Here is a 24,870-nt window from a genome sequence, read left to right on the forward strand (position 1 = left end):
CCTGTATTCTGAGCTACTGAGGAGGCTGAGGCAGGAGTATCGCTTGAGCCCAGGAGGTCAAGGCTGCAGTGAGCTGTGACTATACCATTGCACTCCACCCTGGACAATAGAGCAAGACCCCTTCTGGTAGGGAAAAAAAAAAAAGTATTTGCTCCAATAATTTCTTCTTCAGGAATTCAATCATTGAGAGTTAAGGAACGAATAAGGAGCGATGTGTTTTTTAAAGGTATTTTCCAGAGCTTTTGCAATAAACTAGAAACAGCCTGCACATTTCAGGAGTAAGGGATTTGTTGAGGAAATAGTCCTCAGTCCCTCGAGGAGACAGGATTTTGAAGAAATTTTAAACTCATGAGAGATGCTCCTGATACTATTGTCATGTGGACAGAGTAGGATAAGAATATTGGAAAAGGCATAAAACATGCAGAGATGCAGCTGCACAGATACCAGCAGGCAGACCTGACCGAGCGGCGTCTCACAAGGGTTGTGCGTCTTCTGTCCTGGTGAGTGTGGGTGGCGCTGTCAGCCCTTTATATCCATCTGTGTGTTTCTTTTTGTTTATTTTATTTTTATTTTTAAATTTTATTATATTTATTTTAATTATTTTTATTTTATTTTATTTTTTTTTTTTGAGAAAGAGTCTCGCTCTGTTGCCCAGGCTGGAGTGCAATGGCGTGATCTCGGCTCACTGCAGCCTCCGCCTCCCGAGTTCAAGCGAAGTGATTCTCCTGCCTTAGCCTCCCGAGTAGTTGGGGTCACAGGCGTGTGCCACCATGCCTGGCTAATTTTTGTATTTTTGGTAGAAACAGGGTTTCACCATGTTGGCCAGGCTGGTCTCAAACTCCTGACCTCAAGTGATCTGCCCGCCTCGGCCTCCCAAAGTGCTGGGATGACAGGCTCTTTTTCTTTTTTTAGAAATAGGGTCTCTCTTATTCCTAGGCAAGAGTGCAGTGGTGCCACCCTAGCTCACTGCAGCCTTGGAGTCCTGGACTCAAACAGTCCTCTGCCTCAGCTTCCAGAGTAGCTGGGGACTACAGGTGAATGCCACCATGCCTGACAAATTTTTGGTTTTTTTTGTTTTTTTGAGGCAGGATCTTGCTCTGTTGCCCATGCTGGAGTGCAATGGCGGGAACATGGTTCACTGCAGCCTCAACCTCCCGGTCTCAGGCGATCCTCCTGCCCCAGCCTCCTGTGATGCTGGGACTATAGGAGCGTGCCACCAAACCTGGCTTTTTTTTTTTTTTCTGAGATGGAGTTTCACTCTTTTGCCCAGGCTGGAGTGCAGTGGCGCAATCTGGGCTCACTGCAACCTCCGCCCCCCAGGTTCAAGTGATTCTTCTGCCTCAGCCTCCCGAGTAGCTGGGATTACAGGCATGAGCTACCATGACCGGCCAATTTTTAAATCATTTATAGAGACAGGAGCTCACTTCTTTGCCCAGGCTGGTCTCGAACTCCTGGGTTCAAGCAGTCCTCTGCCTCAGCCTCCCAAAGTGCTGAGATTACAGGCATGAGCCACCTCGCCTGGCCTATTTTTTAATTTTTGTTAAAGATGGGGGTCTCACTGTGTTGCCCAGGTTAGTCTCAAACTCCTGGGCTCGGTCTCTGTGTTTCAGTTTGGCACAAGGAGTCACTGAGATTTCCACTGTTGCGGGGAAAAAACTTTAAAAAAGAACTCTAGGCCAGGTGCAGTGGCTTACGCCTATAATCCCAGCACTTTGGGAGGCCAAGGCCGGTGGATCACCTGAGGTCAGGAGTTTGACACCAGCCTGGACAACATGGTGAAATCTCGTCTCTACTAAATACAAAAAATTAGCCAGGTGTGGTGGCACTTGCCTGTAATCCCAGCTACTTGGGAGGTTGGGACACGAGAATCGTTTGAACCCGGGAGGCAGAGTTTGCAGTGAGCTGAAACTGCGCCACTGCACTCCAGCCTGGGCACCAAGAGCAAAAACTCCATCTCAAAAAAAAAAAAAAAAAGAACTCTGGGCTGGACGGACACAGTGGCTCATGCCTGTAATCCCGACACTTTGGGAGGCTGAGGTGGGAGGATTGCTTGAGCCCAAGAGTTTGAGACCAGCCTGGGCAACATACTGAGACCTGGTCTCTGCAAAACATTTTAAAACAGTTAGCTAGTGTGATATGTGTGTGTGCCTGCTACTTGGGAGGCAGGAGGATCACTTGAGCCCAGGAGCCCAGGAGCCCAGGAGTTCAAGTCCAGCCTGGGCAACAGAGCAAGACCCTGTCTCTAAAAAAAAAAAAAAAAATTCTAACAACAAACAAAACTAGAAAACAAATGTCCGGCAGCAGAGAGGTGGGTAAGTAGGCCACGGTCCACCCACACAGCTGGATGTTCTGCTGTTACTCAAGAAAAGGAAGATGGCGACAGTTACCTTGCAGAGGGAGACACACACCTGATAGTGGAGTGGGGTGGTGGGTGAATTTTTAATACTGCTCAGAAATCCATTAATGTCTCCATAATGTTGATGGAATGCTTTTCAAAGTATTCCTGAGAACGTGATCGCCGGTGCGCTTTGCAGAAATCCGGTAATGAAGTGAATGTTTACTCTCAGAATGAAGGAGGCTCTGGCCAAGCAGAAACCCGTTCAGCCAGCATTCCCCGCTGAGGCTTAACGCCTGCCGGTCGCACGCCACCCCTTGGGCACCCCAGTGGCTTAGGGTTGGGCATTGCCCCCTCACGGTGTGTGCATTTTGAGGCCAGCCCCACCCTCTGCCGTACGTTCGCCTTTTTCATCTGATAATCCTGAAAGAACTCAGCCAGAAGTGTTTGCCCCAGGGCCTCAGGGGCGGAAACGTATCACGCTGGGAGGCCTCATCCATGGCTGGGGTTCTGTCTGGTCATGCCTGCCAAGAGCAGAAGACGGTCCTGCCTTTGTCCTTGAACAGGAGTCTCGGAGGCCCCTACCTGGAGCCTGTAGTTCCCCAGGGCCTGCAGCGATCCCATGTCTTGGCTGGTGTTAGTGCCCCCAACTCACAGGGGAGGAAACATTGGTCCTCCAAGAAGGTTTTCCTGGGCACCCCCTCCCCAGGGCCAACTCACCGGACTCTGTCTGTGAGCGGTGGGGGCTTGGAGGCTGCCCTGCTACCCTACTGTGTCCTCACAGCCAGAGTCAGACCCCACCCTGCCTCAGAGGCCCTCGGAGGTAGCCGGCAGGTCTTTCTGCTGGGATTATGATTTTCTTTCCCATTGCTGTGAAAGTCCATACTTCAGTCCGGGTGCCATGGCTCACGCCTGTAATCCCAACACTTTGGGAGGCCGAGGCAGGAGGATCGCTGGAGTCCAGGAGTTTGAGGCCAGCCTGGGCAACATGGTGAGCCTCATCTCTTAAAAAAAAATTAAAAAATAAAAATTAGGCCGGGCGCAGTGGCTCACGCCTGTAATCCCAGCACTTTGGGAGGCTGAGGTGGACAGATTATGAGGTCAGGAGATCGAGACCATCCTGGCTAACATGGTGAAACCCTGTCTCTACTAAAAATACAAAAAAAATTAGCTGGGCATGGTGGCGGGTGCCTGTAGTCCCAGCTACTCGGGAGGCTAAGGCAGGAGAAAGGCGTGAACCTGGGAAGCGGAGCTTGCAGTGAGCCGAGATTGCGCCACTGCATTCCAGCCTGGGCGACAGAGCCAGACTCTGTCTCAAAAAAATAAATAAAAATAAAAAATTAAAATTAAACATTTTTTTAAAAGGCGGAAGAGGCCGGGTGCCGTGGCTCATGCCTGTAATCCCAGCACTTTGGGGGCCGAGGTGGGCGGATCATGAGGTCAGGAGATCGAGACCATCCTGGCTAACATGGTGAAACCCCATCTCTACTAAAAATACAAAAATTAGCCGGGCTTGGTGGTGGACACCTGTAGTCCCAGCTACGTGGGAGACTGAGGCAGGAGAATGGGGTGAACCCGGGAGGCGGAGCTTGCAGTGAGCTGAGATCCTGCCACTGCACTCCAGCCTGGGAGACAGAGTGAGACTCCGTCTCTAAAAAAAAGAAAGGCAGAGGAGCCCTTCCCGAGACCCTGAACTTCAAAGGCTCTGTGGGCCACAGTCCAAGAAGAGCCTATTGTGGGCCCTTTCCATACACCATGTCCACATCCTGAAAGTGTCCTGACAGTGCTCCTCAGCCAAGCAGAAAAACCAGTGTCATGCTGAGGGCTACCCAAGCCCTAGTCAGTGGCGAATGAGTGTGGCTGCCCACATAGCAGAGGGACGTCTCAGGACTCTCAGGAAGTAGCAGACCCTGAGGGTCCCCGGGGAAGTCACATGTCTAGGTCTCTGCTGCAAAGCTGGTCAGCCCCAAGACAGGGGCAGCGACCTCTGAACTGAGTTTAGGGCATCAGGTCCAAGCCTCCTGGGTCTCCCCTGACTCAGTTCTTCCCTCCTTTGGGCCTTGGGCTTGATTCATTCCCTGGAGACTGGTGGCTGCTCACAAACTTGCCTGGTGGGCACTGGACAGAGGCAATTCCTGCCCCCGGAACCCCTGCCACCATGATCTGGGAACGGCATGGATGGTTGGGGACAGCTCTAGGGACATTTAGCCTCGGGTACCAGGGCTTAGGGCGGCCAGCTTAGCAGAGGCCCCTTTACTGTGCTGGCCGCTGACTGCTGTGGTACAGCCTTGGTAGTGTCAAGAGGCGCTTTACACAAAATTTAAAAAGCAGGCGGGCGCAATGCAGTGACGCGTGCCTATGGTCCCAGCCACTCGGGAGGCTGAGGCGGGAAGATCACGAGCTCAGGAGGTTGAAGCTGCGGCGAGCTGTGATCACACCACTGCATTCTAGCCTGGGTGACAAAGTGAGATCCTGTCTCTATGAAATAGAATAAAAATTTAAAAAGATCTGCATGCCGTGTTCTCCCCAGACTCCTCTGAAAAGAGACTGCCCACTGAGGGCAGGAGCAGGGGGAGGGGACCCATAGGGAGACCCTCTCTGTGCAACTCTTGGCTTCGCCCTGGGCATGTCTGGGGCCCGCCCCTCCACCCTGGGGAGTGCCCCTGTCCATCTGTGGGGCTCTGTGGCCCCAGCAAGCTTGGTTCTCATGGTGCATCTGGGCTTTGTGGGAAGATCAGCCGTTTCAAGGAGGCCCAGTGCCCAGGAAGAGGGCCCCACAGGGTGTGCCCCAGGGCTCAGGCTCTCCTGTCTTCTCTTTCAGACGGGGTCCAGGCCCAAGTCCTGTGAGGTCCCTGGAATCAAGTAAGTCTCCACAGGGCCCATCCCGCACACTGCAGCTGCTGCGCTGCTCCGTCCACCCCGGGGCATTCTGTCCACTCTCTTGAGGTTGCAAGTCCCTGCAAGAGGGACACCGTGTAACCAGAGGCCAGTGACAGAGTCCCCACATGCCCACCCCTCAGGCATCTCATTCCCAGGGATGATGCCCTCTCCTGGGTTCAGGGAGGTTGCTGCCCCCGGGCCCCCACCGTCCTCACCGGATGATAGGCTGTTTTCCAAGGTCCCAGCCTGGTGCCAGCCGACAGTGGTTTCCCAAGCACACAGCACCTGATGGGGGGTGTCCTTTTGCACCCGCTGATTTTCTCCCGCCAGCCCCCTGTCCCCACCACCAGCCCCGCCCCGTGAGCTCACCTCCTGCCTGCCTCTGACCTTTTCCCAGCATCTTCCCGTCTGCCGACCAGGAAAACACTACAGCCTTGATCCCCGCCACCCACAACACAGGGGGCTCCCTGCCCGACCTGACCAACATCCACTTCCCCTCCCCGCTCCCGACCCCGCTGGACCCTGAGGAGCCCACCTTCCCCGCACTGAGCAGCTCCAGCAGCACCGGCAACCTCGCGGCCAACCTGACGCACCTGGGCATCGGTGGCGCCGGCCAGGGTAAGGCAGGGACACTCCGCCCTCGGACAGAGCACTGGCTTGTGGAGACAACATGGGCATCTGCAGGATGACTTGGCAGAGTCCCGTCCCAAATACCAGGGCATGGGGGACAGGGATGGGGGACGGCCAACAGGCTGACCCAGCGGGCACAGGCATCCCAGGCAGGGGTGGGGCCTGGGTGCAGGCCTGGTGGAAAGGAGCGCGTGGTGCCCCCAGACACCAGACAGTGGGTTTGAGGGTGTGTGATGGTGCTTTGGGGAGTCTAGGAGGGTAGCCCTGGGGGTTTTAACCCAGCTGGGGTGGGCCAGGCCTTCCCTCCGCCCCTCCTCACCCCAAGCCCCTCACTGGGGGGCGGGACCAGGCCTGACCTGCTTCCTCCACCCGACATCTGACAGCGACCACCTACTTGTCACATCCCAGCACCACCACCCCCACCCGTCTCCAGCTCCACACTCCTTTCTTCCTCAGCCACATCCACAGGGACGTCACACAGGCCCCTTGCCTGTCCCAATAGCTCCTGGTGCTGCTGCTACCCTGCTCCCCCGGGACCCCCCTCCTGTGGCTGCACTGATTGCAGAGGCGTCCCCCAACTCTTCTGTCCTTTCCCGGACGTGGAGCTGACCCATTGTCAGCATGTCCTGTCGGTTCCGCCCTCAGGACGTGGCCTGACCTGGCCCCTCTCCCCAGGCCCCCAGCCTCCTCCCCACCCAGAACAGCCACCAGCCATGGCTTCCTCCACCTGGTACCTCGCATGGCCCCCAGCTCCCTCTCAGTGAAAGCCTGAGGCCTCCAGGGTCTGGGATGTCCACCTTGGCCCACCCTCCACCCTCTGACCTTAGCCCCAGTCCCACCTCAGGGCCTCTGCACATGTAGTCCTTCCTCTCCAGGAGGCTGCAGGCCTCCCTCCCTCCCCTGCCCTGCCCTGCCCTGCTCAGAGCTAGTCCCCTTGGCAAGGCCATCCCAGCCCTGGCCTCTACTGCCGCGTTGCTTTCCTGCACCCCTGCCCTGGCCCATGTTGCTGCTCCGTCCTTAGCTGTTGCCTGCGTCCCCATTGGCTGTGCAGTGTGTGACCTGCATCCCGGGGGTGGCAGGCACCTGGCTTCCAAGGAGGAGAAATGGCGTGGCCCCAACTAGGCCTGGGGGGTAGGACAGGCTGGAGGGGCCGTGGGGGATGCACTGGGGGTGGGGGTGACAGATGCCACCTCGCTGTGCTCTGTCCTGCCCCAGAGCTGGAGAATGAACCGGCCCCGGCCCAGTCCACCAGCCCATCCTGCCTCTGCCCCAGGCTGGGAAGGCAGCACCAGGCAGGGCTTTCCATGAGACAGTCACATGCTTACATTTGTAACTGGTGGAGTCCCCCTGGCTGCCCTGGAAGAAGGAGCTTTTGGGAGGGGCAGCCGCTGGAGCAGGACAGCACCCCAATCGGGGGCTCTGCTGGGAGACTCCAGGGTGAAATTGGCCAGCCTGGGAGCCGGGTTGACGCAGGGAGTGAAGGAGAGGGAGGAGCCTGGAGGCGCTCCTGGCTTTGGTGCCAGCAGGGCCAGGGGCAGGCAAGGGGCGTGGAGGGTGGTGTGAATGTTCCTGGGTTTTTTGGAGGAGGGCATGGGGACCAGAACAGTGAAGAGGGGACAGGGCCCCAGTCCGAGCGCATCGAGGCTGCATTCTGACTCCTGCACCTGGGCCCTGGGCCCTGGGCCCGCGGGGCTCTGCCACTGGACAGAGGGCACCAGAGAAGGCCCAGAAAACACAGCCGATACGGAGGAGCCCTCTTCATTGTCTCCAGATAGACAGGGCCAGGCAGGCGGCATCCACACACACCTGTGCAGAACCGGAAAGCCGAAGGTCAGCGCTGGGGCTGCAGGTACCCCTGCCCCGCATAGAAGCCGCCATCTCCCAGCCCCTGCTTTTCCCCTCACATCTCTTCATGGCCACCAGAGCACATAGCCGCCTTCCTGCTGGAGGGTCCTTGGCAGGTCCCCAGCGCCCGCCCGGGAGCTGTGCACCTCCAGCCGGCGCCCAGTCTAAACAAGCACAAGGAAACACACAACATGTGGAAGCTGGAGCCGGCGCTGGCCGGAGCGGCCCGGTAATGCCTGACGTGTTGGGTTGTTTGTGAACCTGCCGCCCAAGCAGCTCGCCTGGAGGGGGCTTTGCTTTCTGGATGCCTTTTAAATCAAGCCGAGCTGCCGGCCCCTGGCACACACGAAGGCGGCCCCCTCCCTCCCCACAAGCCCACCCGCCAGTCAGAACGTGAGCTCCCTCGGGAAGGAAGACAGAGGCCTTCGCAGCCGGGGAGACAGTACCCCGCTTGGCTCCATCTACATTTCCCATATCCCTGGCTGCTAACCAGAGTGCAGGAGGAGGGCAGGCCCTGACTCCTGCTTCCTGGCCCAGCTTTGAGGCCGGGCGGGCCCTGACACCTGGCCCGCCCTCCCCTGGCAGCTCTCCCTGCCCGCTCCAGACTTCCCCTCCAGCTGGCTCTGTGCCTGTTCCCGAAGGTGAGCCAGGTTGCCAAAAGTAATTCAACAGCAAGGCGCCCGTCCGCCCTCCTGGGCCAACTGGCCTCTCTAGGGGTGGCCGAGAGCTCATTTTGCAGCCAGTGGAAGATTAAAAACCCCCTTGTATTCAGGGCAGACGTTAGAGACTGGCAGCCCGAGGGCCAAATCCAGCCCATGGTATGTTTCATGTGGGCCCACAGTTGTGCATGTGTGATACAGCCACACGCCACATCTTGACGTTTCTGACAACAGCAAACCACATACTCGGCAGTGGCCCCATCAGAGTATAATGCCGTGTCTTACTGCTCCTTTTCTAGGCTTAGACACACAAGTCCTTACCATTGTGCTACAGTTGTCTACTGTTTTCTTTTCTTTTTTTCTGAGAGAAAGTCTCACTCTGTCACCCAGGCCGGAGTGCAGTGGTGTGATCTTGGCTCACTGCAACCTTCGCCTCCCAGGTCCAAGCGATTCTCCTGCCTCAACCTCCCGAGTAGCTGGGAGTACAGGTGCCCACCACCATGCCTGGCTAATTTTTGTATTTTTAGTAGATACGGGGTTTCACCACATTAGCCAGGCCAATCTCAAACTCCTGCCCTCAGGTGATCCGCCTGCCTCGGCCTCCCAAAGTGCTGGGATTACAGGCGTGAGCCACTGCGCCTGGCCGACGGTATTCAGGACAGTCACGCTGTACAGGTTTGTAGCCTGGGAACAAGGGCCCTACCGTCTGGCCGAGGTGTGCAGAGGCTCTGCCATCCAGGTTTGTGTAAGTTGCCCTGTGATCCTCATGCACAGCCATGAAATCGCCGGACAACGCGTTTTTCAGAAGTCACCCCCATTGTTAAGTGATGCGTGACTGTACTTACAATCAACATTGAAAAACCAGGGGAATGCCAGTAGAACACCAGATTTCTGGCTGCTCTTGAAGAATCAGACAGCCCAGTGGCCATGGCCGGTGTCCTGCACCTCGAGACGGGCCACAGTGCTCTGGTTTGCCTCAGGCCCCACCTGCCCCTGTCGTCCCACATCCGTACCCTCACACGCTCCTGACATTTGTCCCTACTTTGTACCGAGCCCGACCTCTGCTTCTGACTTGGGCACTGAGCATCTCTCGGCCTGCTGGATGCACGAAGTGGCGGACACTCAGGAGAAGATGAGGGAGTGGCCCAGGGTCGTGACTCTGAGTGTGCTCTGAGCAGGCTTCCCCCACATCCTGCCGCCCAGGCCTCTGTTGGTGCCTCCCTGGACGCCAGGGTCTGCAAAGGGTGCTTGCTGCCTGGGGAGTAGTCGACAGCACCAGGCTTCCTCCCACAGTGCACAGCCAAGCAGAGCTGCCAGGGCATCCGAGGGGAAGTGCAGGCGTGACTGAGCTCGCCCCGGTGAGCAGCTGCCCTGGGCACGGACAAGGCTGTCTGTCATCTCCCCTCGGCGCTTGTCGGGTGTGTTCCCATGGGCCCACGCACCCGCCATCTCATCTGCCGGAACAAGGTTAATCTGGTGCCTGGATCTCCTGGGGTGAGTCAGGTGGCTTCACCCCCGCCTTGACTGCAGGCCAGATGCTCTTCAGAGCCTGCTCCTGACCTCACCAGGGCCTCACTTTGAACCGGAGAGGGTGGCTGTTATCGTCGCCGTCTCACCAACCAGGGAACCGAGTCTCCAGAGTGGATGGGGGTCAGGCCAGGCCTGCAGGGGTCCTCCTGCCATCGAGGGGCCTGTTGCCTGCCTGGCATAGTGCCCACAATAACCCAGCCAGCCCCAGCTACTGCCACATTGAACTTGACCTCACCCAGCTTCATCACTGCAGCAGAATCCAAGGATTGAGTTGCTCAGGGCAAGGGCCTTCGGGGCTGGGGTGAGGGAAGAGGTGATGAGGTGGCCCCTGGCAGGACCTCCAGCAGGAATGATGTGTCAGACCCCAGGGCAGAGATGGGGAAGGATGTTGAGGAGTGACATTCTTTAGTTCAGACAGCCTGATATGGGTGGCACTGCAGCTTGGGGAATGCACCAGGTCTGGGGAGGAGGAAGTGGATGTGGGACACGGGGGATAGCAGGTGCTCAGGTCTGGGGGCCGAGAGAAGCAGCTGCAGGAATGGGCACATTCACTGAAGGAGGGCAAGATCCACGAGGTGGTGGGCAAAACCACAGCATCGGGCAGGGTCTGCTGGCTTGAAGCTAACCACAACCCAAGCCATTGTCAGCCAAAAAAAACCATTTATTGTCTCCTGAAAGTGGGAAGCAGCCTCAGATGCTGCCTCTCCCCCATAGCCCTTCAGCTGGTTCCTCCCCTTGCTGCAGGATGCCCCACACACGGCTTCAGACAGCCCTTCCTGGAATTTCATCCAAAGTCCCTGGGAAGGCTCTCATTGGGCCAGCCTGGTTACATGCCCATCTGGGGGCCAATCTTATGCTCCAGAGATGGGGACATGCTGGTTGGCTGGCTGTGAGACACCCCCTTCCTGGAAGGAAGGAGAACAGACTATGCAGGACTGTGGGACCCTTGGGTCAGGGATCAGGGCCTTCGGGGGGTGCCCAGGTTTGGCAGTTGGGACATGTCCATGGGCTTCTGTCTGAGCAGTTGAGCTATTCCCATGCAGTGTGACTGTGGGTGTATAAGCAGCCCTTTCTCAGTGATCAGTCTCACACCCGCTCTCCCTCCCTCCTACTTCCTTTCCAGGAATGAGCACACCTGGCTCCTCTCCACAGCACCGTCCAGCTGGCGTCAGCCCCCTGTCCCTGAGCACAGAGGCAAGGCGTCAGCAGGCATCGCCCACCCTGTCCCCGCTGTCACCCATCACTCAGGTGCGAGGGCAAGGTGGGGGGCAGGTGGGAAGGGGAAAGGGAACGGTGGAGGCCTGGCTCTACCTCTCGGAAGGCTTCCTGCTCCTTCCAGGAGGCCACGAAACCTTGAGAATGCTCCCAACACTTTTAGTTTTTATTATCCAATTTTCAAGCCGGGTGCCGTAGCTCATGCCTGTAATCCCAGCACTTTGGGAGGCTGAGACGGGCGGATCACTTGAGGTCAGGAGTTCAAGACCAGCCTGGCCAACATAGTGAAACCCCATCTCTACAAAAAATACAAAAATTAGCTGGGCATGGTGGTGTACGCCTGTGGTCCCAGCTACTAGGGAGGCTAAGATGAGAGGATCACTTGAGCCCAGGAGGTGGAGGCTGCAGTGAGCCATGATCACACCACTGCACTCTACCCTGGGAGACAGAGTGAGACTCTGTTTCAAAAAAAAAGAAAAAAGAAAAAACTCGAGATTAGCTTTTGATTTTTCAATTTGCTGTATTTGCTTATCTACTTTTTTGGGTAGTTTGTATGTGTCTAGGAATTTGTCCATTTCGTCTTTGCTATCCAACTTGATGGCAGAAAATTTTTCATAATACTCTTTTGTAATCCCTTTTTTTTTTTTTTTTTTTTAAAGACGAAATCTTGCTCTGTAGCCCAGGCTAGAGTGCAGTGGCACAATCTCGGCTCACGGCAACCTTGCTTCCTGAGTTCAAGCCATTCACCTGCCTCAGCCTTCCAAGTAGCTGGGACTACAGGCATGCGCCACCATGCCTGGCTAATTTTTTTTTGTGTGTGTGTGTGTGTGTGTGTGTGTGTGTATTTTTAGTAGAGATGGGGTTTCACCATGCTGGCCAGGCTGGTCTCGAACTCCTGACTTCAAGTGATCTGCCTCCTTTGGCCTCCAAAAGTGCTGGGATTACAGATGTGAGCCACCGCACCTGACCGTAATCCCTTTTTTTAAAAAATTTTTGAGACAGAGTCTCGCTCTGTCACCCAGGGTGGAGTGCAGTGGCGTGATCTTGGTTCATTGCAACCTCCGCCTCCCAATTTCAAGCAATTCTTGTGCCTCAGCCACCTGAGTAGCTGGGATTACAGGTGCCCGCCACCATGCCTGGCTAATTAAAAATAATAATAGAGATAAGGTTTTGCCATGTTGGCCAGGCTTGGTCTCGAACTCCTTGCCTCAGGCAATCTGCCCACCTCGGCCTCCCAAAGTGCTGGGACTATAGGCGTGAGCCACCACTCCCAGCCTTGTAATCCTTTTTATTTACGTAAAGTTGGTAGCAAAGTTCCCACTTTCATTTTCTGATTTTAGTAATTTGAATCTTCCCTCTTTTTTACCTAATCAATGCAGCTTCATAGAATGAGTTAGGAATGTTCACTTCTCTTCTATTTTTTGGCAGTATTTTTAATTCCTCTTTAAATATTTGGTAAAATTAGGCAGGTGTAATGGTAAATTCCTGTAGTCCCAGGTACTTGGGAGGCTGAAGTGGGGATTGCTTGAGCACAGGAGTTTGAGTCCAGCCTGGGGAACATAGTGAGACCCCATGTCTTAAAAAAAAGAAAAAAAAAAAGAGTTTGGTAAAATTCACCAGTGCAGCCACCTGTGTCTTAGCTCAAATCTGTTGGGAAGTTTCCAATCTCATCTCCTTCTTATAAGGCTATTCAGGTTTTCTGTTTTTTCTTGAGTCAGTTTTGGTCATTTGTGCATTTCTAGAAATTTATCCATTTTGTCTTTTTAAAAACAAAACAAAAAAACCCTAACAGAGAACTTTGACATTTTAAAAATTTTTTTATTTTTTTATTTTAATTTAATTTTATTTTTTTGAGACAGAGTCTCACTCTGTCGCCCAGGCTGGAGTGCAGTGGCGTACTCTTGGCTCTCCTGCAGCCTCTGCCTCCCAGGTTCAAGCGATTCTCGTGCCAGCCTCCCAAGTAGCTGGGATTACAGGCGTGTGCCTACCACGCCCAGCTAATTTTTATATTTTTAGTAGAGACAGAGTTTCGCCATGTTGACCAGGCTGGTCTCAAACTCCCGACCTCAAGTGATCACCCCGTCTCAGCTTTCCGAAGTGCTGGGATTGCAGGTGTGAGCCACCGCGCCCGTCACTTGTTTGTTTTTAATGTAACCACAGTGGCATTGTCCACCTACAACGAAGTTAGTTCCTTGGTACCTGGCAATGCCCGGCCCAGACTGCATTTCTCCCCACCCCTCGGCCCCCATGTCTCCTGTCTACTTACAAAGTTGTCTTATTCAGATCAAGATCCAGACAGAGCTGTGGGCGCTGGCTCCTGGCAGCTGTGTCTTCAGCCACTTTGTGAGCTAGGCTGTCTTAATCTGACACCTGCCCCTTCCCTCTATCTGGAAACTCCTTTCTCTTCACAAATGACCCACTGGTCCTCAGAGGCCGGGCATCCTGCTAAGTGGTTTTTGTTCCATAGCTCCTGGGCATGCTCAGCCTTTCTTAGAGGGCAGGGACCCCACCTTTCCCAAGGACTGTCAGCTTGGTAGCACCTGGCTGTGAGTTTCCACACAGACAGCGAACGTCACACGCTTCCCTCTTACTGATTTTCCTCTTTCCAGCTCTGCAAAGGCCTGAGCCTGCCCTTAGTGAGGGGCCATGCTGGTATCTCCAGCAACCCCAGCCTCTCCAGCATCCCCAGAGTGGGCAAGGCTTCAGGAGGGGGGGGTTTGGGAAACCGAGGCAAGTGGATCACTTGAGGTTTCCCTGCGGCACCCACAGGGGCTGGGAGCTGCTGGCTGCTCACTGAGCCACCAGGGATGGCCATCCTGGGCTTGCCCTGCAGCTGGTGGACTGGCCTGAGCTGCGCGGCGTGTAGTGCAGGTGCAGGCACAACAAGCTGGAGGAGGTCAGGTCCTGCCCGGCTCCAGCTGACCCCCTGGGGCCCTGGGTGAGGCCCACCCTCTCTAGCCTGGGCTCCCTCATTGTAAGGAGCACCCAGTCCAGGGGCTGCCTATGATCACAGGGCCCTTCCACCTCACCTGCTGAGCATGCCAGGCTGTGGGGGCCCGAGGGGACCAGGCACTGACAACCAGGGCCCACCCCGCCTGACGCTCTCCTCTCCTGCAGGCTGTAGCCATGGACGCCCTGTCTCTGGAGCAGCAGCTGCCCTACGCCTTCTTCACCCAGGCGGGCTCCCAGCAGCCACCGCCGCAGCCCCAGCCCCCGCCACCTCCTCCGCCCGCGTCCCAGCAGCCACCACCCCCACCACCCCCACAGGCGCCCGTCCGCCTGCCCCCCGGCGGCCCCCTGTTGCCCAGCGCCAGCCTGACTCGTGGGCCACAGCCGCCCCCGCTTGCGGTCACAGTACCGTCCTCTCTCCCCCAGTCCCCCCCAGAGAACCCTGGCCAGCCGTCGATGGGGATTGACATCGCCTCGGTAAGCCCAGGGTGGGGTCCCTCGGGGCCTGGCTGGGGGTCTTGTGGAGGACAGCTCGGGGGCTGCAGAACAGTCGGGTTACCTGCTGCATGGGCCAGGGGTCAGGACCCCAGCGAATGCTGCCCGGGCCCAGCTCTCCACAGGGCTACCCCTTGGAATCAAACTGAGACTGTCACTCCCCGTAGAGATGGAGAAACTGAGGCATGAGCAGGTGTCTGGCCCCAGACTCCACCCAAGGTGGGCCACCCCATGTTTAACTGCCGAGCACCCCCTCTTGGCCTCTCTGGCCCCTCCCACTTGAAGCCAGGCTTCCTAGGAGGCAAGAAGAGTACAGCGTTCTCAGGGCCAGGGCGCAGGCCGGGGGCCGGGGGTGACATGAGCTTATCAGAGAAGGAAAGACGAGGCCAGCCCGAGAGGCGGCAGCCTGTTGGGCACAGCGCCTGGGGCCCGGGGCTGGGGGCTGCAGCTCAGACCATTGGACTTTCTGCCCAGGGCCGGCTCAAGCAGACAAAGGCTGGGCTTTGACCCCGTACCCACAAACCTTCCTGACTGTCCAGACCACCTGCTTGCTCCAGTGGTGCGGGCTGGGTGGGAAACAGCTGCATTGGGCCACATCCAGAGAAACAGGGACTTGTGTTCGGGGCACAATGAGTCCTCCCACTTGACCCCAGCTGCCAGCCCCAGGCTAAATGTCCTCCAAACATTGTGTGCTCTGCAAAGAACAGCCGCGTGAGCTGGGTGGGGCAGGCAGGTGAGCCTGCGGGTAGAGACCCATGTTCCCAAGCTGCTCTGACCTCATGGAGGGGACCACCTATGGCCCCTGGGTGGAAGAGTGCCCAAGTCCTTCCTTTGGTGGAAACACAGCAGGTCCTGGGGGAGGCTCCCAAGGTGGAGCCTTGCCGTGGAGCTGGGTGGTTCTTGGAGGCACAGGGTGTCTGGGCCAGGTGCAGGAACGGCCCTTCTAGGGCTCTTAGGTCAGACTGTCCATGCCCAGCACCCCCCCACAAGAAAGACGGCTTCCTGCCCCCACTTCAAGGACTTCTCGCCTCCTGGGGTTGAGGGGGGACTCTGAGTTTTTGCACAGACTCACCCAAATGAGAATCTCCCTCTGATCCCTTTGTCCTTTCCAACTCCAGGAAGCCCTAAGTCAGCCATCCCTAAGTAACAGTGCTGGCACCTCCGTCACCCACACAGGCGAGCTCACCGTCACCCCCCGCCCTACCCCACCCCGCCCCACCTGGACTCAAGCCCTACCCCAAACTGCCCAGAAGGCACCACCAAGGACATGGGGGAGACAGCAGTTATAGGCCCTGGACCGGTCAGGCTGGGCCTCATTCGGTGACCGGCTCAGACAGGTCAGGCAAGTTGTCTGCAGGCACACAGCATGGCTGGGCCGTGCTAGGACAAGAGTGTGGTCGGAATCCAAGGCCTGGCCTGGCCCGACCTGCCTCTGAAAGTTCTGGGTCATAGCAGTGAGATGCCCGGGCCTTTCGTCCCTCAAGCAGGTGGAGGAAGTGACTGCCCCTTGCAGGTCTCAGATGGCATAACCCAGGCAGGTGTGTCCTGCAGCAGGGCAGGGATAGTGACTGCGCCATGCTGGGAGCCTGGGCTACCAGCAAGATGGCTTTCACTCAGTCCCCACCCCCAGAGGTGGGCCAGACCTGCTGGGCTGCAGACTTAGGGGCTTAGAGAGCCAGGGGACCTGCCCAGGGCACACAGTCGGAGAGCCGGGAACAGGAGGCAGCCTTGAGTTTTCCTTGCCCATGGGGGGGTGTGTGTGTGGGTTGTGGATGTGCACAAGTGGGTGGGTGCAGGTGTATGTGGTGTGCACCTGCATGGGTGTGCACGCATGTGGATGTGTGTGCACGTGTGCATGCGTGGGTATGTACATTTGTGGATGTGTGGACATTTGTGGATATGTGGACATTTGTGTGTGGATATGTGTGCATGTGTGGGTGTGTGCACACGGTGTGTACATTTTGGTGTGTGAATATATGTGCGTGTGGGCGTGTACATGCGTAGGTGTGTGGGTGTGGGTGTGCATGCGTGGGTGTGGGTGTGCATGTGGGTGTGGGTGTGCATGCGTGGGTGTGTACATATGGGTGTGTACATTTGTGTGCATGTGTGCATTTGTGGGTGTGTACGTTTGTGTGTGGATGTGTGCATTTGTGGGTGTGGGTATGCGTGTGTGTGCATGTGTGGGTGTGCATGTGTGGGTATGTACATTCATGTGTGGATATGTGCACGTGTGTGGGGGTGTCCGTGTGTGTGTGGATGTGTGTGCATGTGTCTGGGTGTGCATGTGTGGGTATGTATATTCTAGTGTAGATATGTGTACACGTGGGTGTGTCTCTGTGTGGGTGTGCATGCATGAGAGTGCACACGTTGCTATCTGGCTCTGAGCCTGCTGAGTCAGGGCCAGCCCTCTGATCACCCTCCTGTAGCTCCAAGAAGGAGGGCAGTTCTTCACCCTCCACGCCGTTCTTTCCTGGGTTTGGGGGCAGCTCCCCGGAGGGCTTAGGTACCCATCTTTCCTGCAGGTGTCCAGGCTCCTCTGCTTACCAGTGGGGTGGCGACCATCACCAAGGTGTGAGGGGTGGGGGGACCTGCCTGGGGGCTGATCAGGCTGCTCCCGGGAAGCAGGGACTGGAGCCCGGGCCTGGGCAGCTGGGCTGCGGCGTGCTGACCTGTCTGTCATCGTAGGCGCCGGCTCTGCAGCAGTACCGCACTAGCGCCGGCTCCCCGGCCAACCAGTCTCCCACCTCGCCAGTCTCCAATCAAGGCTTCTCCCCGGGGAGCTCCCCACAAGTAAGGGGCGCCGCCTCCCCGTTGGCCTGTGGGCTCCACGCTCGTCTTGTTCGTGCCCCGTGTGTTCCCTGCCCACTGTCTGTCCTCATGCATCGCTCCTCATGCGTGTCCTCATGCATCCCATCCCATCCACGCCATCGGACCTGAGCTGTGCACCCACCAGGCTGCACCAGGGCAGGAACCCCACAGGCCCCTTCCCTGGAGCCGCCAGAGCCTGCCTCTGCTGAACACTAGGTCGGGGAGTGCATTAGTGACATTAGTGATGGCTGTGGCCCTGCGGTGGCCCTGCGGTGGCCCTGCCTGGATGTCCCCATTGAGTGGCCCAGGGACAGTGCCCTCCACACCCAGTGTGCCACCCAGAGCGTGAGCTGGAGCTTTAGGGGCCCCCCCGACTCGGGGTGCAGCTGAGATGGCTGGCCCACCCGCAGGGAATGCGCTGACTCTGCAGCCTTGCTTTCCTCTTCACCCTATACGCAGCTGTGTTTCTCCAGAACCACTGGCCCAGAAGGCTTCTCTGAGCCGCTCTGCAGTGTCTCAGGGCCCTTGTCCCCATTCCACAGACGGGAGACTGAGGCCAGCCTCAGACCTCACCCATCAGCCCTGGGTTTTCCTGCTGCACCCAGCACCATAGGACCCTGGCTTGCTGATGCCCCAGCCCCTCCCAGGTTCAGGTTCCTCGGAATGCCCCTTCATTCTGCCTGGCCGGTGGAAGTGGCCAGCCTGGCTCCCCACTCAGCCTCCTCGTGTTGTACTTGGACATCAGGTGTGGCCAGTAGACCCCACATTCCATCTAGAACATTTGTCCGGGAGAAGGGGTGCCCACAAGGCCAACATCCAGTCGCCAACTTTTTTTACCTTGGCAGCAGAGCCTCCCCAGAACCCCGCTATCCTGGGACCATCTCATCCCTGAAATTTCACCAAGCTGAGAAACCCCTAGCAGCCACTGCTGTGGCCAGGGCCCTGAAACCATCCCTGTCCCTTGTAGAGGGGATGATCTCGTCCTACTTCCCAGCTAGATAGAAGAGTCGCCCCTCCAGGGCTGAGGTCAGGCTCCCTTGTCCCAGGGCAAACCGTGAGCGCCACACACAAGGACAGTGAAGCCCTTCTGCCCCCGTCTCCAGCTCTCACACGTGTATAGGGACATCTGCCCCATCAGCCAAGGGCCGTCTGGGACCACTGCCTGTAGCCCCGTGTTCTGGAGGCAAGTTGGTGGGCAGCAGTGGTCTCGGGGAGGCATGGGGGAGTCAGCCTGGTGTCTGCGCATGTTTGGTCTGCCCACACCAGCTCTCTGAGCTCTCAGGCTCTGGCAGCATGTCTGGTCTCGTCGTGTGGTGCTGTTGGGGATGGGGCTGGAGGGGCTGGAGAAGCGGCAGGTGAGGCCTGTCCCAGGTGGGCAGCCCAGGTGGGGCTGGTTCCTGAGTGAGGTCCCTCTTGGGTGTGAAACAGGACAGGACAGGAATTAGGGGTCGAGCCAGTTTCTCTCAGGAGAGAGTCACTGGAATGGTTGGTGAATTTTTGGGCCCCAAGCCAAAGCGGGTTATTCTGCCGGGCAGCGAGCAGGTGGCAGTGTTGTCAAGCCCATGTCTGTGTGTCTGGTGTCCGTCGTGCGCTGATGCGGGAGGCAGGCGGCTCATGGAGGTGTAGGGACATCAGTATGGGGCTCTCAGGGGCAGATGGTTCTAGGTGGAGCCCAGACCTGCCTTCCCTCTGCACTGGGTCTCTGAGGACTCACCCATCGGTCCCACAGGCCCAGACCACCCCACACCTGCTGTGCCCTGCCTTGAGTAGGCACTGTGTGCACCCCAGCCAGGCCCTGGGCCGTAGGCAGCTACCATTTGGTCCAGTTTGTGGCTCTCTCCCGACTTCAAGCTCACCTTTCTGGCAAGCCCTCATGGCAGGCTCACAGGGAAACCTCAGCCTGTGTTCCCCTGCGTATGTCAGGCCTTTTTGAGCCCAAGCCCACAGGGACAGGATCAGGCACTGTCCTGGAAGCCTGGTCCCACCCCACATCCCGAGCCCCAGGACAGACCCAGCTTCGGACCAGCTCTACGGCAGCCAGGACATTACCTATTGCCTGCCTCCCTCGCCTCGGGCAAACCAAGCCGCAAGCTTGCGGTCCTTGTTTCCAAAACCCGAAGCCATTGATTTTTAGGGCCAAGATAGCATTTTTGCCACACATGCTGGCCTTCCCTTCCTTGGCTCACCTTTTTACCTCTTCTCTGGCGTTCGAGTGGGACGTCCAACCTCACAAGCCCCCTCGCCCCAGGGTGAGCGTGTCTGTCTCTGTTGTTGCCCACTGACCACCAGGAGCAGCTGGTGGGTTTGTGGCCAGCCCCTCTCTGGGATTGAGGCCAGAGACTCAGGTGTTGGGATCTTCCTGGAACAAAGGGGATCGCTCTAGAACAAAGCTCAGATGGGGAGCTCCAAGGGAGAGGGCCAGGGCTTTGGGTCTGTGGAGATATTCACCTAGATGCCTTACAGGGCACATGCCTTACGCTATAGCTCTGAGATTGGCTGTGGGGCAGTGGCTTCCTGGGGACAATAGCCATAGCTCCCAGCCCCCTGGATGCTGTCAGGCCTCCAGCAGCCGCAAGGTCACACTGCAGCTGGGGTTCCCAAGGCCTCGTCCATGGCCACCCTCTCCTCGCCTCCACACCCCAGCCAGGCTCATCCCACCATCTCTTGGGCAGGAGCTCCGAGTGTCTCCTTTCTAGTGTCTCCACCACCCATAAGGTCCTGTAGCCCCCTGCTCCTGTCACAGGGACAGCCCCTGTCACCCTGCCTCTGAGAGCCCTGCTGGCCTCAGATAGCAGGAGTAGGGCCCCGGGTCCCGCAGGCCGGCAGCCCTGGGCAGGGGCTCTCCCTGTGCCTGTCCTGTGCTCTCTCAGCTGGTGGCTGGCTCTGCGCGCCCATCCTGTCCATGTACGTGGCCTGCGTCGTGTCCTTTGTCTCCCGTCAGGAGTCACCAAGTGCACTTTCTGTCCTGAATGTAACGTCTGGGCACTTCCCACCTTGGCCCCGGTGACAGGTTCTCCTCTGGGGCCTGTTGGGTAGGGGTTCCTCATCCCTGTGGCCCCCAACTTCCCTGTGATGGAGATGGAGGCTGCCTTACCCAGGCTTGAGGAGAGGAGATGGGGATGGGGCCTTGGGAAGGGGCTTTCGGGTTGCAGAGGCCTCCCAGGAGCAGGTGGTGGAAAAAAAGTCATCCAGGATTGGGGGGCACTTCTGGAACCCCAAAATAATAATCATCATCAGCCTCCTGCCGTCCCAGGCACCGTCTGGGAGGTTCCAGGGGCCTCTTGTCTTCCAGCCGGGCTTGGGAGGTGCCGACTTCCCGCCTGGCCTTGGGCCGTGACCACAGCAGGCCTCTCTTCTGTCTGCAGCACACTTCCACCCTGGGCAGCGTGTTTGGGGACGCGTACTATGAGCAGCAGATGGCGGCCAGGCAGGCCAATGCTCTGTCCCACCAGGTGAGCGGGCGCCCAGGCTGCCAGCCAGCCGGTGCCCAGGACAGATGCTTGCTGGGACCCTCGCTGGGACCCGGGCCTTGCGAGTCAGAGCTGCACGTGCTCGGGGGGCCCGTGCCTGCCCCTCGGCCCCTGCCCCGTCCCATCTGCGGGCCATGGAGGCTGAGTCCCCGGCAGGGGTGGCCTAGCGCTGCCTCCCCTGGCATCTGTGCCCGCCCACAGAGCAGAGGCCGAGGGCAGAGGGTAAAGAGGGGCAGGCAGCAAACGCCGGGCCAGACAGGGATGGGACCATGGCTGTGGACGCGGTGCCTCGGCGTGGACCGTGCACGCGGGTTTGCCGGGAGGTCGTGCTGGCTTTGCGTGGAGGCCAGGATTGGGGGCATCCAGGGGGCTTGGTGGCAGCCTGGAGCTGCTCACTCATTTGCTCATCAATTCATCCATTCATCCAGCCAGTCTCTAGGGTGGCAGGGAGGCCCCAGGTGGGGGGCGGAGCGGGTTTCGTGCTTGGCAGCCTGGGTGCCGAGCATCCTGCAGGGACAGAGTCCCCAGCTGCGGGCAGGCCAGCCACAGCAGCCAGGGGCCTGGGGTGGCCAGCTGGTCAGGCCCGCGGTGGCCCTCACAGCCCGGTGTGCCTCCCTTCCCAGCTGGAGCAGTTCAACATGATGGAGAACGCCATCAGCTCCAGCAGCCTGTACAGCCCGGGCTCCACACTCAACTACTCGCAGGCGGCCATGATGGGCCTCACGGGCAGCCACGGGAGCCTGCCGGACTCGCAGCAGCTGGGATACGCCAGCCACAGTGGCATCCCCAACATCATCCTCACAGGTGAGGCCAGGCCGGGGGCGCGTGTGCGGCGCCCCAAGGGGGCCTCAGCCCGTGCGGAGACAGCCAGAGACTGCTATCCCACAGCAGGAGGGTTGACAGGGCCGGGGCTGTGACCCAAGCTTGGTGGGGGCCTGAGGAGGCCACACCCCCTCTCCCCCGAATCTGACTCACTCCTGGGCTTCGGGCCAGGCCAGGCCAGGGAGATGCCCCTGGACCAGACGTCCCATGCATAGGATAGAGACGGTCACTCTCCCTTCTCGGCGGCCTCCTGTCTGGCCGAGCAGCCCGGCTAAAGATCAAGCAGCCGGGTACACGGTGCCCACTGCCCAGGCCACTGACCTGTCAGCTGAATGTGCACCAGGGTCAGGGACAGCTATGGGGTGGGCCCTGTCTGGTGCGCCCAGCCCGGGCAGCCAGCTAACAGGTCAGGGCCGTGATGCACCGTGACAACCGCGCCCAAGCAGTCTGAGCACGGCGCTTGGGCTCCTGGGGACAAGGCAGCCCTGTCCTGCATGGCACATATCAGGAAGACCCGGCTCCATCTAGCACAGAACCCAGACCCTCCCACGGCCACCCAGACCCTGTCTCCCTGCTGAAGAAGATGATTCCCTTATGAGTCAGGGCTGCTGGATTGAGGGTGACGCCCCCCCGGCAGTCCTCACTGGCCTCTTCCAGGCTGGAAGTGTCCGTATTTAGTGCCCCGCACTGTGGCCTGGGCTCTGAGTGCAGAATCCAGCACTTCCTTCCCACCCCGCGGGTGTAGGCAGCAGTTGGCGAGAAATTCAAGGGTGGACGCACCAGCCTCAGACTCAGGAGAAGAATCAGAATCTGACCCCCGCAATGGCCTCAAGAGCCCAGAAAGACAGGGCCTTTCAGACCCATTTCTCAGACCTGGAACCTGAGTGTAGGTGGAAGCCTAGGTTTGAACCTGGGTCTTTGTGGGGGAACTGAGGATTCCCTCCAGCCCTAGCAGCAGCTGGGTCCCCACAGTCACTCCAGCCTGCTTCTCAGTGACTCGTGCCGAGCAGACCTCATGGCAGAGCCGGGGAGGTCCTTGCTCCCGCCAGGTCACGCTGACATGCGTCAGTGACACAGCCCTTGGCCTGAGGCTTCTCCTTGGTGCTCCTGACATCTGGAGCTGACATCTGGGGCCAGACTGGTCTCTGGGGTCCAGGCACTGTAGGGTGCTGAGCAGCATCTCGTGTGCTGGCCCCTCCCCCAGTCATGACAGCTGGAATGTCCCCAGACATTGCCAGCATAGCCAAGGGACAGAGTCGCCTGGCGGGCATGCCTGGTCCGACGCATGGATGCGAGCGATGGAGCCAGGGCTAAGCAGTGCCTTTTGTCCCCACCCCATCCCCCAGTGACAGGAGAGTCCCCCCCCAGCCTCTCTAAAGAACTGACCAGCTCTCTGGCCGGGGTCGGCGACGTCAGCTTCGACTCCGACAGCCAGTTTCCCCTGGACGAACTCAAGATCGACCCCCTGACCCTTGACGGACTGCACATGCTCAACGACCCCGACATGGTTCTGGCAGACCCAGCCACCGAGGACACCTTCCGGATGGACCGCCTGTGAGCGGGCACGCCGGCACCCTGCCGCTCAGCCGTCCCGACGGCGCCTCCCCAGCCCGGGGACGGCTGCGCTCCGTCCCTCGCCAACGGCCGAGCTTGTGATTCTGAGCTTGCAATGCCGCCAAGCGCCCCCGCCAGCCCGCCCCCGGTTGTCCACCTCCCGCGAAGCCCAATCGCGAGGCCGCGAGCCGGGCCGTCCACCCACCCGCCCACCCAGGGCTGGGCTGGGATCGGAGGCCGTGAGCCCCCCGCCCCTGCAGACCCTCCCTGCACTGGCTCCCTCGCCCCCAGCCCCGGGGCCTGAGCCGTCCCCTGTAAGATGCGGGAAGTGTCAGCTCCCGGAGTGGCGGGCAGGCTCAGGGGAGGGGCGCGCATGGTCCGCCAGGGCTGTGGGCCGTGGCGCATTTTCCGACTGTTTGTCCAGCTCTCACTGCCTTCCTTGGTTCCCGGTCCCCCAACCCATCCACCATCCCCAGCCCATGGTCAGGTAGAGAGTGAGCCCCACGCCGCCCCAGGGAGGAGGTGCCAGAGCGCGGGGCAGACGCAAAGTGAAATAAACACTATTTTGACGGCTGTCTTTTATATTTCTGAGCACACACAGAGCCCTGGCGTCCACCGGGGCAGGCGCAAAGTGGACAGAGCATGCAGGGCGGCGGACCCCCCACGACCCTCCTCGCCCTGTCTCCATCCCCTCGAAGCCCTGCCTCACCCCAGGCAGGCCCACCGGTGGCCACCTTTGCCAGGAAGTGACCGGAAGGCCCCGTGAGGGGTCACACGTGGAGGCAGGGTTACCTCTTGGGGCGTTACAATCCACGGCCCCTCCTGTCCTGCACTGTGGTCACCAGTCCTGTCATAGATGCTGTTAATTTAAGGTACAGGCAGAGGTGGCCAGGGGAGTTTCATTGTGTTTTTTTTTTCCTTTTAGTTTCTAGTTACATTTTGGTTGTAGATGAGTCGCTTAATCTTTTAAGCCAACACTTGCCTGAGAGCATGTTTTTATGTCAGAAATCCAACTTTACCTATTTTTTAAGCTAACTGGAAATGGAGGCCATGCACCCCAAAGCAGCCCGCCACCCACCTGAGTCTAAGCAGTGAGTCCGGCTTTTGGGTTTCATCCCAAGTTGTCTCAAAACAAAAGGGCTGGTCGGGCCGGGCAGGGCCTTGTCAGGAGCTCACGGTAGGCATAGGTGCCTCTGCCAGGGCCACAGAACAGACTTCCGGGAAGGGGCCTTGGCTTTTATTGAGGGTCTCTCAAAGACCCAGCCCCGCCAGCCTCTCCCAGAGGTGCCTGCTAGTCCTTCGAGTGTGTGTGTGAAGATGCCATGACCAGTGGCAGCTGAGACCTCTCTTCCCCAAGAGTGTGGAGGACTGGCAGGGAGTGAGGGTCCCCAAGATGAGGACCACGGTCCTCCTTGAGAACCTGGGTGGAGCTGGCATTTCATCCCCTCTCCACCCTACCCTCTGGCTCCTAGCCCACGCCCCCTGTTCTGGGCAGCGTGGTCTGCTGGCTGCCCCTTCTTGGCAGCTCAGGGTTGTGGCAGGTGGACTTGGAGACACACAGCAGTGTGCGTTTTAGTGGCAGGTTTCAGGAGCACCTCCAAGACCAGGGTGACAGGGTACTTGGGAGCCGTCCTGGACCCTCCCCATACCACGGGCCCTGTGAGGGAGGCATCAGGGC

The 24,870-nt window shown here is 58.5% G+C and overlaps 1 protein-coding gene across 15 annotated transcripts in view; it reads left to right on the forward strand.

Moving 5' to 3' along the window:
- CRTC1 (CREB regulated transcription coactivator 1) overlaps window positions 1-23,765 on the forward strand; it is a 95,353-nt gene extending 71,588 nt beyond the window's left edge. For 2 of the 15 annotated variants that reach the window (XM_024236654.3, XM_024236653.3), the window contains 8 exons: window positions 5,157-5,197; window positions 5,613-5,833; window positions 11,003-11,127; window positions 14,212-14,520; window positions 17,224-17,328; window positions 20,712-20,798; window positions 21,440-21,620; window positions 22,985-23,765. In XM_024236654.3, the coding sequence (XP_024092422.3) occupies window positions 5,157-5,197; window positions 5,613-5,833; window positions 11,003-11,127; window positions 14,212-14,520; window positions 17,224-17,328; window positions 20,712-20,798; window positions 21,440-21,620; window positions 22,985-23,196 (1,281 nt within the window). In that variant the 3' untranslated portion in view covers window positions 23,197-23,765. Of the gene's footprint in view, window positions 1-5,156; window positions 5,198-5,612; window positions 5,834-11,002; window positions 11,128-14,211; window positions 14,521-17,060; window positions 17,108-17,223; window positions 17,329-20,711; window positions 20,799-21,439; window positions 21,621-22,984 lie in introns of those variants that run through there. The other 13 variants (XM_054539956.2, XM_054539957.2, XM_054539954.2 and 10 more) reach the window with 9 other exon arrangements.
- The last annotated feature ends 1,105 nt before the right edge of the window (window positions 23,766-24,870 follow it).

Source organism: Pongo abelii, chromosome 20 (genome assembly GCF_028885655.2).
Source record: "Pongo abelii isolate AG06213 chromosome 20, NHGRI_mPonAbe1-v2.0_pri, whole genome shotgun sequence".
Taxonomy (NCBI): Eukaryota; Metazoa; Chordata; class Mammalia; order Primates; family Hominidae; genus Pongo; species Pongo abelii.